The sequence below is a fragment of the Mustelus asterias genome, chromosome 15, assembly GCF_964213995.1.
Source record: "Mustelus asterias chromosome 15, sMusAst1.hap1.1, whole genome shotgun sequence".
Classification (NCBI taxonomy): domain Eukaryota; kingdom Metazoa; phylum Chordata; class Chondrichthyes; order Carcharhiniformes; family Triakidae; genus Mustelus; species Mustelus asterias.
The window spans coordinates 65,939,292-65,955,606 of NC_135815.1; the positions used below are offsets into that span (position 1 = coordinate 65,939,292).

General features: G+C 45.7%; 1 protein-coding gene across 12 annotated transcripts in view; it reads right to left on the minus strand.

Moving 5' to 3' along the window:
- serac1 (serine active site containing 1) overlaps nucleotides 1-16,315 on the minus strand; it is a 232,373-nt gene that overhangs the window by 166,687 nt on the left and 49,371 nt on the right. For all 12 annotated transcript variants that reach the window (XR_013499660.1, XM_078230002.1, XM_078229996.1 and 9 more), the window contains 2 exons: nucleotides 4,225-4,314; nucleotides 1,080-1,211 (listed from right to left, as the gene is read on the minus strand). Coding sequence is in view for 11 of the 12 variants with exons in the window: in XM_078230002.1 (XP_078086128.1) it covers nucleotides 1,080-1,211; nucleotides 4,225-4,314 (222 nt within the window). In the remaining variant the exon portion in view is untranslated. The remainder of the gene's footprint in view (nucleotides 1-1,079; nucleotides 1,212-4,224; nucleotides 4,315-16,315) is intronic.

A 16,315-nucleotide genomic window follows, 5' to 3' on the forward strand; every position in this document is an offset into this window, starting at 1 on the left:
TCCAGGCAACATCCTTGTAAATCTCCTCTGCACCCTTTCAATCTTTTCCACATCCTTCCTGTAATGAGGCGACCAGAACTGAGCACAGTACTCCAAGTGGGGTCTGACGAGGGTCTTATATAGCTGCATCATTATCCCCGGACTCCTAAACTCAATCCCTCGATTGATAAAGGCCAGCACACCATACGCCTTCTTAACCACCTCCTCCACCTGCGGGGCTGATTTTAGAGTCCTATGGACCCGGACCCCAAGGTCCTTCTGATCCTCTACAGTACTAAGAGTCTTTCCCTTTATATTGTACTCCTTCATCCCATTTGACTTACCAAAATGGACCACTATGCATTTATCTGGGTTGAAGTCCATCTGCCACTTCTCCACCCAGTCTTGCATCCTATCTATGTCCCTCTGTAACTTCTGACATCCCTCCAGACTATCCACAACCCCACCAACCTTCGTGTCGTCGGCAAACTTACTTACCCATCCCTCCACTTCCTCATCCAGGTCATTTATGAAAATGACAAACAGCAAGGGTACCACTGGTGACTGACCTCCATTTAGAAAAAGACCCATCTATACCCACTCTCTGCCTCCTTTGGGCAAGCCAGTTCTGGATCCACCGGGCAGCAGCCCCTTGGATCCCATGCCCTCTCACTTTTTCTAGAAGCCTTGCATGGGGGACCTTATCGAATGCCTTGCTAAAATCCATATAAACCACATCTACCGCCTTCCCTTCATCAATGTGTTTAGTCACATTTTCGAAGAACTCCACCAGGCTCGTAAGGCACAGCTAGCTAAAACTAACTTTTGATAAGAGTACCACAAAATCACTCAGAATTATGCCAGGAAAGATAGGCTACATTTATGATGTTGAAGGAACCATATAAATGCAAGTTGTTGTTGAACTGTCCACTTCTATTTTGTAAACTTGGTTCGTTCTCCAAACTACATTAGGTGTAAATTCTTTGCTAAACTCTGGATATGTAGGAAGTTGAGTGCTTAATGGCAAGTTAACAATGATAAAATTGGTTTAACTGTTTGTCTGCTGGTTAAATTTGGACATCTGGTCTCTTTTTTTTTACCATGCCAGTGATGCTTCTTTGCCAGTTCTTTTACAGCCTGCACACGTACTGGTTTAATTGTAGATTTAGTCCGTTTTAGAAGAGGCCACAAACCAGACTCATGGTCTTCCACATCTAGTCTCATGTAATGTTCTGCAAAACACAAATAACATGAAAATTAAGCATTTGCAAAGATCACTCAGATATTTGAAGACATAATCTGCAACCCATTAACATTCTGCAGTTTTCATTTTCATAAAAAACAATTATTGAAGCAAAGCAACTGGTAGAACAAAACAGTGAGTGGGTCCTATTCATCCTACGGTGGTGGCAGAGTGGAACTTAACTCAAAGCTATCAAAGTATTTGTTAGTGCGAGTGGGCGAACACGACCACTTCGGACTCAGAGTCAGGTTCAACAGCGGTACAGCTTTATTAACGTCGACGGAGGTGCAATCAGGACATACAAACAGCACTGTCCCGAAAGCACTCTGAAAGCCTGCCGCAATGGGCTACAGTTATACTCGAACTTTGGCACGTTGCATGATTCAAATGTTAATGTTTTGTTTACAGTATTTGACTCTGACCATTCTGTTTGATGTTTTAAGTACAGTATCAATGTTTAGGGTGGTAATCGTTTCTGTCCGATGGGTTTATCAATGGGTGTTTGGCTGATCTCAGGAAGTCTTTTGAGGCTAAGAAGGCTTCCTGATATCACTTGATTAGGTCAGTGGTGCTGATTTGATTAGATGAGTTTCCTTTGGTGCCACCCCATCTGGCCGCCTTTTGTGTGTTAGACCTTGTTTGCATTTTAAAAGACCTGCTTGTCTGTTCACACTTTGTGCCTGGGTGCTGCTTTGTCCTGTTTCATTTATTTGAATTTATTCTAAGAAATATTTAATCTAAGGAATCACAGAAATTTGTGTCCGCTTACAGTATTCAATTCAGAATTCCACCTTAGAAAAGAAAATAGCTCAAAGTCTGTGCACGGGATCCATGGAGGAACAACTTCAATGACAGGATCAAAACTCACCTGATCCGAATAAAAATCAAACTAAATTGCACATACAACATAATTTGAAAGACAACGGGCATGATTTTCCCGCCCCGCTATGCTACTCAACTAGCACACTGGGGCAGGAAATTTGAAAGGGAAGCAAAAGAAATTGGATTTGCACCCAACGTCCGGAAGGTCACGATCTTCCCGGGCCACTTTTTATGACGTGATCAGCCTCTCGCTGGGGAAGGGCGCAAGGCTGATTTAAATATTCATTAGTTCATTTCAACATGTTTAGCGAGCTCAGACACTATCGTTGGTGCTCATTTGGCCTTCCCACCTCACCGGTGGAAGTCCACACCAGCGAGGATCACAGCTGCTCCCAGCAACAGGGACCAGATGTGATGGCCTTGTCAGTGGGACCAGAGGCCATTGAGGCCCCCCCAGCAGGCCAGGAGAAGGAGGAGCAGTGCCAGCCTGCCACCCAGGCATTGCCAGCCTGGGACCCTGGCAGTGGGGGTGTGGTTGGGTTGGGGGGGGGGGGCGCTAGTGGTGGGGCCAGCGATCAGGAGGCCAGTGATGAATGTCCTCACAGCCTCTGCATTGCACAAAGTGCCATAAATAACAGACTCAACTCACTGAAAACCTTCTGTTTTCCCATCCATTTGAAACTTAGAATTATTTTTGGAAAATCGCCCTGACAGCTGCAATTTAGTGGCTCCGTTGATCATGGGCACAAATCCCGCAATGGCTGCTAAATCCTATAAGCGACCAAAAAACAGGATTTGTGCCGGCGAGATCTCAGTTTGAGATCTTTGGCAATAATGCTTGGTGAGACCACATTTGGAATATTGTGTGCAGTTCTGGTCACCTCACTATAAGAAGGATGTGGAAGTGCTGGAAAGAGTGCAGAGGAGATTTACCAGGATGCTGCCTGGTTTGGAGGGTAGGTCTTATGAGGAAAGGTTGAGGGAGCTAGGGCTGTTCTCTCTGGAGCGGAGGAGGCTGAGGGGAGACTTAATAGAGGTTTATAAAATGATGAAGGGGATAGATAGAGTGAACGTTCAAAGACTATTTCCTCGGGTGGATGGAGCTATTACAAGGGGGCATAACTGTAGGGTTCATGGTGGGAAATATAGGAAGGATATCAGAGGTAGGTTCTTTACGCAGAGAGTGGTTGGGGTGTGGAATGGACTGCCTGCAGTGATAGTGGAGTCAGACACTTTAGGAACATTTAAGCGGTTATTGGATAGGCACATGGAGCACACCAGGATGATAGGGAGTGGGATAGCTTGATCTTGGTTTCAGATAAAGCTCGGCACAACATCGTGGGCCGAAGGGCCTGTTCTGTGCTGTACTGTTCTATGTTCTAATGCTGCTCTGACATCTGCAGGTAACTCATTGTTTGTCTGTGTATTCTATCCACCGGGTACCTCCTCCTCTGCGCTAGCATCTGCTCACCGTCCCGTCTTTATTCTTCTGCCACGTCCCCTATAGGTGACCAGGAGATTGCTGTTGTCCCTGTCCACATGCTTGCACCTCTCCCCTCTCAAGTTATGCTCCGAGCTACACACTCTTCTTGAATGAATGATGCCCAAAGCCACAGTTTAAAATCTGCCCAGGCTCCAAAGTCCCATGTCCTCTGCATGCTTAGTAAGAAGTCTCACAACACCAGGTTAAAGTCCAACAGGTTTATTTGGCAGCACTAGCTTTCGGAGTCTCAAGCTCCTTCATCAGGTGAGTGAGGACTTATCTCACTACAATATTGAGCACACGTCCTCACTCACCTGATGAAGGAGCCTGAGACTCCGAAAGTTAGTGCTGCCAAATAAACCTGTTGGACTTTAACCTGGTGTTGTGAGACTTCTTACTGTGCTTACCCCATTCCAATGCCGGCATCTCCACACCTCTGCATGCTTACCATTAAATCCAAAGTGGCCTGTAAAATTACAGTTTACTACCTCCTTAATCAGCTGAAATCCTATCAGTTGTTGATTTTGAGAAAACAAGTGGCACCCCCAGGCAACTTTCCATCCGCCTCTCATAAAATTCGAGCATAATTAATTGATATTAATGGGCAAACTAGTTAAAGGGGTCAAACTGGTTTAATGTGCTTCCAGTATTTTGACTCTATTCTCTACTAACAATGGAAATTTTAAGACTTACTGACCGTCCAGTGGCCATGAGAACATCTTGGCTGTGACTTGCATCAGTCTTTTAATTGCTCTGTGCAGTTCTTTTCCGGCCTTGTTTGTAATTCCTGAAATACAGCAAAACCAAAAATCAACATATTACAAACAGCACATGGGTCGTAAGAATGGAGCAGATAATCAAATATAAAAACTGCATAATCAGCTGAAAAAGTGTACAAAATAAATCAACATTAATAATACTGTTAATGAAATTGAATATTAAACACACCACAGTTAATTCTGGCATGAAGTTAATCAATGTATAGAGCTATCCACCTGTCAAATCCAGTTAGAACTTTTGAGGACCATTTTCAGTTTTTAAAAATAAGAATCAATGTTGAAATTTACCAAGATGTGACAGAACGTTCAAGCTCCATGAGCACTGTCACTGAGAGATAAGTGCTACAAATATTAGAGAAAAATATTCTTCGTATTCCTCTCAAATCCAAGAATTGGACAATAGGACTGTTGCTTCATTGCTACTGGTCCATAATCTTGCAATTCCCTACCTAACATCATTGGTGATTACCATCACAAGGTGTGTCATGATTCTCAAAGAGCCACCATTAGTTAATGGTGACCTAAAATCTCAAGCTAAGCAAAAAATCAGTAATAAATCTAACTCCTGCCAGAATTTTTAAAATCAAATTTGCATTTCATTTTGCGGGCAAGAATCGTTGGAAGAATTTTTCTTTTATCAAGTTAGATATATTAAAGAATAGGAATTTATTCCAACCCCTCAACGCCTTAACAGTTTCACACAACAAGAATTATGAGCATTTGGAGAGGTTTAGTATGCTCAAGAATACTCAGCATGGCTTTGTCAAAGGCAGATCGTGCCTTACGAGCCTGGTGGAGTTCTTCGAAAATGTGACTAAACACATTGACGAAGGGAAGGCGGTAGATGTGGTTTATATGGATTTTAGCAAGGCGTTCGATAAGGTCCCCCATGCAAGGCTTCTAGAAAAAGTGAGAGGGCATGGGATCCAAGGGGCTGCTGCCCGGTGGATCCAGAACTGGCTTGCCCAAAGGAGGCAGAGAGTGTGTATAGATGGGTCTGTTTCTAATTGGAGGTCGGCCACCAGTGGTGTGCCCCAGGGATCTGTTCTGGGACCCTTGCTGTTTGTCATTTTCATAAATGACCTGGATGAGGAAGTGGAGGGATGGGTTGGTAAGTTTGCCGACGACACGAAGGTTGGTGGGGTTGTGGATAGTCTGGAGGGATGTCAGAAGTTACAGAGGGACATAGATAGGATGCAAGACTGGGCGGAGAAGTGGCAGATGGACTTCAACCCAGATAAATGCGTAGTGGTCCATTTTGGCAGGTCAAATGGGATGAAGGAGTACAATATAAAGGGAAAGACTCTTAGTACTGTAGAGGATCAGAAGGACCTTGGGGTCCAGGTCCATAGGACTCTAAAATCGGCCCCGCAGGTGGAGGAGGTGGTTAAGAATCATAGAATCATAGAAACCCTACAGTGCAGAAGGAGGCCATTCGGCCCATCGAGTCTGCACCGATCACCGATAAGAAGGCGTATGGTGTGCTGGCCTTTATCAATCGAGGGATTGAGTTTAGGAGTCCGGGGATAATGATGCAGCTATATAAGACCCTCGTCAGACCCCACTTGGAGTACTGTGCTCAGTTCTGGTCGCCTCAATACAGGAAGGATGTGGAAAAGATTGAAAGGGTGCAGAGGAGATTTACAAGGATGTTGCCTGGATTGAGTGGCATGCCTTATGAGGATAGGCTGAGGGAGCTTGGTCTTTTCTCCTTGGAGAGACGTAGAATGAGAGGAGACCTAATAGAGGTATATAAGATGTTGAGAGGCATAGATCGGGTGGACTCTCAGAGGCTTTTTCCCAGGGTGCAAATGGCTGCTACGAGGGGACACAGGTTTTAGGTGCTGGGGAGTAGGTACAGGGGAAATGTTAGGGGTAAGTTTTTCACACAGAGGGTGGTGGGCGAGTGGAATCGGCTGCCGTCAGTGGTGGTGGAGGCAAACTCAATAGGGTCTTTTAAGAGACTCCTGGATGAGTACATGGGACTTAATAGGATGGAGGGTTATAGGTAGGCCTAAAAGATAGGGATATGTTCGGCACAACTTGTGGGGCCGAAGGGCCTGTTTTGCGCTGTAGTTTTCTGTGTTTCTTTCTCTGTTAACATGTAGCTTGGATAAATAAAAATCAAGGGAACAATCTAACGTAGAACCTTAAATTAGAAGTGGGCTAACTTTAATGAGACAAGAGAGGATCTCATCAGGGGAAAATGGAACCAAAGGCCAACAGGAAAACTCTAATTGAAGAAATGGGAGGTCCTTAAAGGGGGAGATGTTTCAGGTATGGGCTAAGTATATTCCAACAAAGGTAAAAAGTCAGGGAACAAAAGCATTAGGTGACAAGGAAGATAAAGAATACGATGAAACAAAAAAGTGGATGTATGATGCAGTTCAAGTGAATTCTTCAAGTGAGAACCAGGCCAAAACAATAGATTGAAAGGAGAAGGGAAGAGGTAAATAAGAGTGGCAAATGAGGGAATAAAATAACAGCGAACATAAAAGGGAATCTAAAAATCATCTACCATCATGTAAATGATAAACAGTAAATATGAAGCAGGGTGGAGCTGATTAGGGATAAAAAAAAAGGTAATATACAGGGAGAGTCAGAGAGCAAGTCTAAAATACGCAATGTGTACTTTGCATCAAATTTACAATGGAAAACATTGAATACAGGTTCAATGGAAAACATTGAATGCAAGTTGTACAAGACATTGGTAAGGCCACACTTAGAATACTATGTGCAACTCTGGTCACCCTATTATAGAAAGAATATTAAACTAGAAAGAGTGCAGAAAAGATTTACTAGGATGCTACCGGGACTTGATGGATTGAGTTACAAGGAGAGGCTAGATAGACTGGGACTTTTTTCTCTGGAGTGTAGAAGGCTGAGGGGTGATCTTATAGAGGTCTATAAAATAATGAGGGGCACAGATCAGCTAGATAGTCAATATCTTTTCCCAAAGGTAGGGAAGTCTAAAACTAGAGGTTATAGGTTTAAGGTGAGAGGGGAGAATACAAGTGTGTCCAGAGGGGCAATTTTTTCACACAGACGGTGCTGAGTGTCTGGAACAAGCTGCCAGAGGTAGTAGAAGAACATAGAACATAACAGCGCAGTACAGGCCTTCGGCCCTCAATGTTGTGCCGACCTGTGAAACCAATCTAAAGCCCATCTAACCTACACTGTTCCAATATCATCCATATGTTTATCCAATGACCCTTTAAATGCCCTTAATGTTGACGAGTCCACTACTGTTGAGGCGGGTACAATTGTGTCTTTTAAAAAGCATTTAGGCAGTTACATGGGTAAGATGGGTATAGAGGGATATGGGCCAAATGTGGGCAATTGGGATTAGCCTAGGGGTTTAAAAAAAGACAGCATGGACAAGTTGGGCCGAAGGGCCTGTTTCTGTGCTGTAAACCTCTATGACTCTATGACTATCATGAAAACACTGTTGTTGACACAACCAAGCCTGCATCTTCAGTGCACCCCTCTACAATAGTGAGACTTGAACAACATCTGCTAGGCAGGAGAAAATGCTGAACAGTTTCCACCTTCGCCATTTCAAATGCATTCTTGGCATTGCTTAGTAGGATAAGGTCACCAGCTCAGAGGTTCTGAAGTGTTAATTCCATCAGCACACGGTCATTGCTAAACCAATGACTAATCTGAATTGGTTTGGCCATATTCATCTGATGTATACAGCTAGAAATGGCTGTATACTCAATTACATTTTGTATGGTGAACCAGTCACTGGGTCACGATCTGCTGGACATCCATGCCTCTACGACCAGGACATGTGCAAGTGAGATATGAAGATGGTGGACATTGGCATTGACAATTGGGAGGCAGTTGCTGGCAGCCATAAGCTCTGGAGGCTTACTGTTTGAAGAGGCATCGGAAGAGGCAAGCAGAAATGGAAAGCTCAGCTGATCGGCTGACTAAGCCCATGGTCTAGTGAAAACAGAGGCCAGCGAATCCTGCACCTTTTCAGTCCACTATGTTTCTCTACAGCAAATGCAACAAGAGACAAACATACCAGAGTGGGGCTCCTGAGCCACATTAGGCTATACCAAAGATGGAGTTGACCCCCATGTAATGAACAATCATCTCATGAGATGGAAGGTTGCTAAGAGGTGCCAGACCAACCAGCCCCATAATACTTCATTTAAAATCCTGTTGCCAACTATATAAAGTAATTTGAACTCAGAAATAGGATCAGTAAATAAGGAAAATTACTAAAATGTACAGCAAAGAAATAGGTCATTTAGCCCAACTGGGAGAGATAGTCATTAGTAAGGCACATTCAGGATGGCTCACACCAACAGTCAGAAGTTGAAGGTGGTGTGGTTTGGGAGCATCACTGTTGTCCATAATCCTCTTTGGAAAAGGGATATACACCACAGTTCAGGAGCATGCAAACAGGAGTCACAGAGTGCAGAGGTTCCTGTTGTGAAATGGAAAGGAGTCACAAATGACAACGAGACCTGGGGCTATATGGGCCTCACAGTCAGAAATTAGAGATAGGGCAGAAGTACAGCAGGCATGTAGCGGAAGCAATTATTGGAAGCACCCAGCTGCAGACAGGGGCAAGGGCTGTGTTCTCCACAGGGAAAATGCACAGCTTGGTGCGCAGGGTTGTCTTACAGTTGATTCCCCTGGGCTTGGCAGACTCTGTACTGGGCTGCAGATAGGGAATACATAATACATTAGCTCTCACGGGGGTAGGGCTCACCTCTGTACAAGAAATCTCCAGGTAGGGTGCACAGAGGTCCATGTGTGGCACGTGTACTTCACAGCTGATGAGGTCAAGGGCAGGGGGCCATCGAATGTCTGTCACCATGACGGTGGGATCCAGTACAAGTGGGGGAAGGCTAGAGAATAACATGAGGTGCCAGTTACATTGGAGGCATGGGAACATTCAGTGGAGGAAGGTTGAATTCGGTGCTGAAGTACAGGGGCAGCAGCACCCTCGAGGTCCCAGAACAATGACATTGTGTAAAAACGAAAGTAACATCAGTTTTGTCTGGGAGGTATGAGGTAGTGTGGGAGGACCACTAAGCTGAGCTAGTGGGTGCCTTCTCACGACATTGGTGTTGCTGCAGGATCCAGTTCAGTTACAGCTCAGGAGGGTATCAAATTGAAAGAAAAGGCAGACAGTGGCAAAATTTAGTGGGAAGCTGGAGGATTGGGAAATCTTTAAAGGTCAACAGAAAGCCATGAGAAAAGCTATTAAGAAAAGATGAGAGTAAACTAGCTCAGAATATAAAAACAGATAGCAAAAGTTTCTACAAATATATAAAACGAAAAAGAGTGGCTAAAGTAAACATTGGTCTTTTAGAGGATGAGAAGGGGGATGTAATAACTGGAAATTAGAAAATGGCTAAGGTATTGAAACAGGTGTTCTCCTCCGGAAGGCATCTCCTCCGGAGCCTTCAACATGTCATTGATGAAGACGAACATCTCGCCAAGGCCATCCCCACACCCCCACTTCTTGCCTTCAAACAACCGCACAACCTCAAACAGACCATTGTCCGCAGCAAACTACCCAGCCTTCAGGAGAACAGTGACCATGACACCACACAACCCTGCCACAGCAACCTCTGCAAGACGTGCCGGATCATCGACACAGATGCCATCATCTCACGTGAGAACACCATCCACCAGGTACACGGTACATACTCTTGCAACTCGGCCAACGTTGTCTACCTGATACGCTGCAAGAAAGGATGTCCCGAGGCATGGTACATTGGGGAAACTATGCAGACGCTGCGACAACGGATGAATGAACACCGCTCGACAATCACCAGGCAAGACTGTTCTCTTCCTGTTGGGGAGCACTTCAGCGGTCACGGGCATTCGGCCTCTGATATTCGAGTAAGCGTTCTCCAAGGCGGCCTTCGCGACACACGACGGCGCAGAGTTGCTGAGCAGAAACTGATAGCCAAGTTCCGCACACACGAGGACGGCCTCAACCGGGATATTGGGTTCATGGCACACTATTTGTAACCCCCCCAGAGTTTCACTGTCTGGAGACAATACACATCTTTTTAGCCTGTCTTGATGCTCTCTCCACTCACATAGTTTTGTTTCTTAAAGACTTGATTAGTTGTAAGTATTCGCATTCCAACCATTATTCATGTAAATTGAGTTTGTGTCTTTATATGCTCTGTTTGTGAACAGAATTCCCACTCACCTGAAGAAGGGGCTTGCAGCTCCGAAAGCTAGTGTGGCTTTTGCTACCAAATAAACCTGTTGGACTTTAACCTGGTGTTGTTAAACTTCTTACTGTGTTTACCCCAGTCCAACGCCGGCATCTCCACATCATGACTATCCCCGTGGACAGTGAGGATCCAAAGATCAAAGCCAAAGGCTCTGCAATCTCATCCCTTGCTTCCCAAAGAATCCTAGGATATTTCCCATCTGGCCCAGGGGACTTATCGACCCTCAGGTTTTTCAAAATTGCTAATACATCTTCCCTCAGAACATCTACCTCCTCCAGCCTATCAGCCTGCATCACACACTCATCCTCAAAAACATGGCCCTTCTCCTTGGTGAACACTGAAGAAAAGTATTCATTCATTGCCTCTCCTATCTCTTCTTCTAGGGAGTTATACAATAAATGGCAGAGTCATCAGGAGTATAGAAACACAGAGCGACCTAGGTGTGCAAGTCCACAAATCCTTGAAGGTGGCAACACAGGTGGAGAAGGTGGTGAAGAAGGCATATGGTATGCTTGCCTTTATAGGACGGGGTATAGAGTATAAAAGCTGGAGTCTGATGATGCAGCTGTATAGAACGCTGGTTAGGCCACATTTGGAGTACTGCGTCCAGTTCTGGTCGCCGCACTACCAGAAGGACGTGGAGGCGTTAGAGAGAGTGCAGAGAAGGTTTACCAGGATGTTGCCTGGTATGGAGGGTCTTAGCTATGAGGAGAGATTGGGTAGACTGGGGTTGTTCTCCCTGGAAAGACAGAGAATGAAGGGAGATCTAATAGAGGTGTACAAGATTATGAAGGGGATAGATAGGGTGAACAGTGGGAAGCTTTTTCCCAGGTCGGAGGTGACGATCACGAGGGGTCATGGGCTCAAGGTGAGAGGGGCGAAGTATAACTCAGATATCAGAGGGATTTTTTTTACAGAGGGTGGTGGGGGCCTGGAATGCGCTGCCAAGTAGGGTGGTGGAGGCAGGCACGCTGACATCATTTAAGACTTACCTGGATAGTCACGTGAGCAGCCTGGGAATGGAGGGATACAAACGATTGGTCTAGTTGGACCAAGGAGCGGCACAGGCTTGGAGGGCCGAAGGGCCTGTTTCCTGTGCTGTACTGTTCTTTGTTCTGACTCCATGCACAAGTTCCCACGACTGTCCTTGACCGGCCCTAACCTCACCCTGGTCATTCTTTTATTTCTCACATAACAGTAAAAAGCCTTGGGATTTTCCTTGATCCGACCCGCCAAGGACTTCTCATGCCCCCTCCTAGCTCTCCTAAGCCCTTTTTTTAAGCACATTCCTTGCTACCTTGTAACCTTCAAGCGACCCAACTGAACCTTGTTTTCTCATCCTTACATACGCTTCCTTTTTCCTCTTGACAAGACATTCAACCTCTTTTGTGAACCATCACAGAAGAATCACAGAAACCCTACAGCACAGAAAGAGGCCATTCGGCCCATCAAGTCTGCACCGACCACAATCCCATCCAGGCCCTACCTCCATATCCTTATATATTTACACCCACTAATCCCTCTAACCTACGCATCTCAGGATACTAAGGACAATTTTTAGCATGGCCAATCAACCTAACCCGCACATCTTTGGAGTGTTGTGTTGGGCAAGCTAATGGGGCTAAAGATAGACAAGTCTCCTGGTCCTGATGGAATGCATCCCAGGATACTAAAAGAGATGGCGGGGGAAATAGCAAAAAAACAAAGAACAGTACAGCACAGGAAACAGGCCCTTCGGTCCTCCAAGCCTGTGCCGCTCATTGGTCCAACTAGACCATTCATTTGTAAATGCACGAGTAGTAATTTACCAAAATTTGCTGGACTCTGGGGTGGTTCCCGCAGATTGGAAAATAGCAAATGTGACGCTGCTGTTTAAAAAAGGAGCTACACAAAAGGTGGGTAACTATAGGCCAGTTAGCTTAACTTCTGTAGTAGGGAAAATATTTGAATCTATCAAGGAATAGGAGGGAAAGGGGGAGAGCGGGAGGGCGATAGTTATTGGGGACTCGTTAGTTAGAGGGATAGATAGGAGGTTCTGTGGCAGCAAAAGAGACTCACGGATGGTATGTTGCCTACCGGATGCCAAGGTCCGTGATGTCTCAGACCGTGTTTTCCAGATTCTGAAGGGGGAGGGGAAACAGTCACAAGTCATGGTGCACATTGGTACCAATGACATAGGTAAGAGAAGGGACGGGGATTTAAAGCAGGAATTTCTGGAGCTGGGCTGGAAGCTGAGAGCCAAGACGAAACATGTGGTCATCTCTGGTACGTTGCCGGTACCACGTGATAGCGAGTTGAGGAACAGGGAGAGAGTGCAGTTAAATATGTGGTTGCAGGGATGGTGTAGGAGGGAGGGTTTCAGATACGTGGATAATTGGAACACGTTCTGGGGAAGGTGGGACCTGTACAAACAGGACGGGGTGCACCTGAACCAGAGGGGCACCAATATCCTCGGAGGGAAATTTGTTACAGCTCTTCAGGGGGGTTTAAACTAATTTGTCAGGGGAGTGGGAAAGGGAGTTGTAGTCCAGAAGTCAGTGAGGGTGGTGAGGTATTGTGGAAGGTATCAGGGTCAAGGGTGGGTACTGGTAGACAGGAAGGTGGGTTGAAGTGTGTCTACTTCAATGCAAGGAGCATCCGGAACAAGGTAGATGAACTTGGGGCGTGGATTGGTACTTGGGACTACGATGTTGTGGCCATTACGGAGACGTGGGTAGAACAAGGACAGGAATGGTTGTTGGACGTTCCGGGGTATAGATGTTTCACTAAGTGTAGGGAAGCTGGTAAAAGAGGTGGAGGAGTGGCATTGTTAATCAAGGATAGTTTAACGGCTGCGGAAAGGCACTTCGTGGGGGATCTGCACACTGAGGTAATATGGGCTGAAGTTAGAAATAGGAAAGGAGCGGTCACGTTGCTAGGAGTTTACTATAGGCCCCCAAATAGTAATAGAGATGTGGAGGAAGAAATTGCTAAGCAGATTATGGATATGTGTGGGGGTCACAGGGTAGTTGTCATGGGGGACTTTAACTTTCCAAATATTGATTGGAACCTTTGTAGGTCAAATAGTTTGGATGGGGCAGTTTTTGTGCAGTGTGTGCGGGAGGGTTTCCTGACACAATATGTGGATGGGCCGACTAGAGGTGAGGCCACATTGGATTTGGTACTGGGAAATGAACCGGGCCAAGTGTTAGATTTGGTTGTGGGAGAGCAATTTGGAGATAGTGACCACAATTCGGTGTCTTTTGTTATTGCAATGGAGAGGGATAGGGCCGTACGGCAGGGCAAGGTTTACAATTGGGGGAGGGGTAATTATGATGCGATTAGGCAAGAATTAGGGGGCATAAGTTGGGAACAGAAACTGTCAGAGAAAGGAACTAATGAAAAGTGGAATTTTTTCAAGGAACAAATACTGGATGTCCTTGATAGGTATGTTCCTGTCAGGCAGGGAGGAAATGGCCGAGTGAGGGAACCATGGTTCACAAAAGAGGTGGAATGTCTTGTGAAAAGGAAGAGGGAAGCTTATGTCGGGATGAGGAAACAAGGTTCAGATGGCTCGATTGAGGGTTACAAGTTAGCAAGGAATGAGCTGAAAAAGGGGCTTAGGAGAGCTAGGAGGGGACATGAGAAGTCCTTGGCGGGTCGGATCAAGGAAAACCCCAAGGCTTTTTACTCTTATGTGAGGAATAAAAGAATGACCAGGGTGAGGTTAGGGCCGGTCAAGGACAGTAGTGGGAACTTGTGTATGGAGTCAGTAGAGATAGGCGAGGTGATGAATGAATACTTTTCTTCAGTGTTCACCAAGGAGAGGGGCCATGTTTTTGAGGAAGAGAAGGTGTTACAGGCTAATAGGCTGGAGGAAATAGATGTTCGGAGGGAGGATGTCTTGGCAGTTTTGAATAAACTGAAGGTCGATAAGTCCCCTGGGCCTGATGAAATGTATCCTAGGATTCTTTGGGAGGCAAGGGATGAGATTGCAGAGCCTTTGGCGTTGATCTTTGGGTCCTCGCTGTCCACGGGGATGGTGCCAGAGGACTGGAGAATGGCGAATGTTGTTCCTCTGTTTAAGAAAGGGAATAGAAATGACCCTGGTAATTATAGACCGGTTAGTCTTACTTCGGTGGTTGGTAAATTGATGGAAAGGGTCCTTAGGGATGGGATTTACGACCATTTAGAAAGATGCGGATTAATCCGAGATAGTCAGCACGGATTCGTGAAGGGCAAGTCATGCCTCACAAATTTGATAGAATTTTTTGAGGAGGTAACTAAGTGTGTTGATGAAGGTAGGGCAGTTGATGTCATATACATGGATTTTAGTAAGGCGTTTGATAAGGTCCCCCATGGTCGGCTTATGATGAAAGTGAGGAGGTGTGGGATAGAGGGAAAGTTGGCCGATTGGATAGGCAACTGGCTGTCTGACCGAAGACAGAGGGTGGTGGTCGATGGAAAATTTTCGGATTGGAGGCAGGTTGCTAGCGGTGTGCCGCAGGGATCAGTGCTTGGTCCTCTGCTCTTTGTGATTTTTATTAATGACTTAGAGGAGGGGGCTGAAGGGTGGATCAGTAAATTTGCTGATGACACCAAGATTGGTGGAGTAGTGGATGAGGTGGAGGGCTGTTGTAGGCTGCAAAGAGACATAGATAGGATGCAAAGCTGGGCTGAAAAATGGCAAATGGAGTTTAACCCTGATAAATGTGAGGTGATTCATTTTGGTAGGACAAATTTAAATGTGGATTACAGGGTCAAAGGTAGGGTTCTGAAGACTGTGGAGGAAGAGAGAGATCTTGGGGTCCATATCCACAGATCTCTAAAGGTTGCCACTCAAGTGGATAGAGCTGTGAAGAAGGCCTATAGTGTGTTAGCTTTTATTAACAGGGGGTTGGGGTTTAAGAGCCGTGGGGTTATGCTGCAACTGTACAGGACCTTGGTGAGACCACATTTGGAATATTGTGTGCAGTTCTGGTCACCTCACTGTAGGAAGGATGTGGAAGCCGCTGGAAGGAGTGCAGAGGAGATTTACCAGGATGCTGCCTGGTTTGGAGGGGAAGTCATATGAGGAAAGGTTGAGGGAGCTAGGGCTGTTCTCTCTGGAGCGGAGGAGGCTGAGGGGAGACTTAATAGAGGTGTATAAAATGATGAAGGGGATAGATAGAGTGAACGTTCAAAGACTATTTCCTCGGGTGGATGGAGCTATTACAAGGGGGCATAACTATAGGGTTCGTGGTGGGAGATACAGGACGGATATCAGAGGTAGGTTCTTTACGCAGAGAGTGGTTGGGGTGTGGAATGGACTGCCTGCAGTGATAGTGGAGTCAGACACTTTAGAAACATTTAAGCGGTTATTGGATAGGCACATGGAGCACACCAGGATGATAGGGAGTGGGATAGCTTGATCTTGGTTTCAGATAAAGCTCGGCACAACATCGTGGGCCGAAGGGCCTGTTCTGTGCTGTACTGTTCTATGTTCTAATAGCAAGACATCTAGATACAAATTGTCCCATTGGTAAGACGCAGCATGGGTTCATGAAGGGAAGGTCATGTTTGACTAATTTGGTGGAATTCTTGGAGAACATTACATGCGTAGTGAACAACGGGGAACCTGTGGATGTGGTGTATCTGGATTTTCAGAAGGCATTTGACGAGGTGCCGCACCAAAGACTGCTGCATAAGATAAAGCTACACGGTATTACGGGTAATGTATTAGCATGGATAGAGGATTGGTTAACTAACAGAAAGCAAAGAGTGGGGGTAAGTGGGTGTTTTTCTGGTTGGCGATCAGTGACTAGTGGTGTGC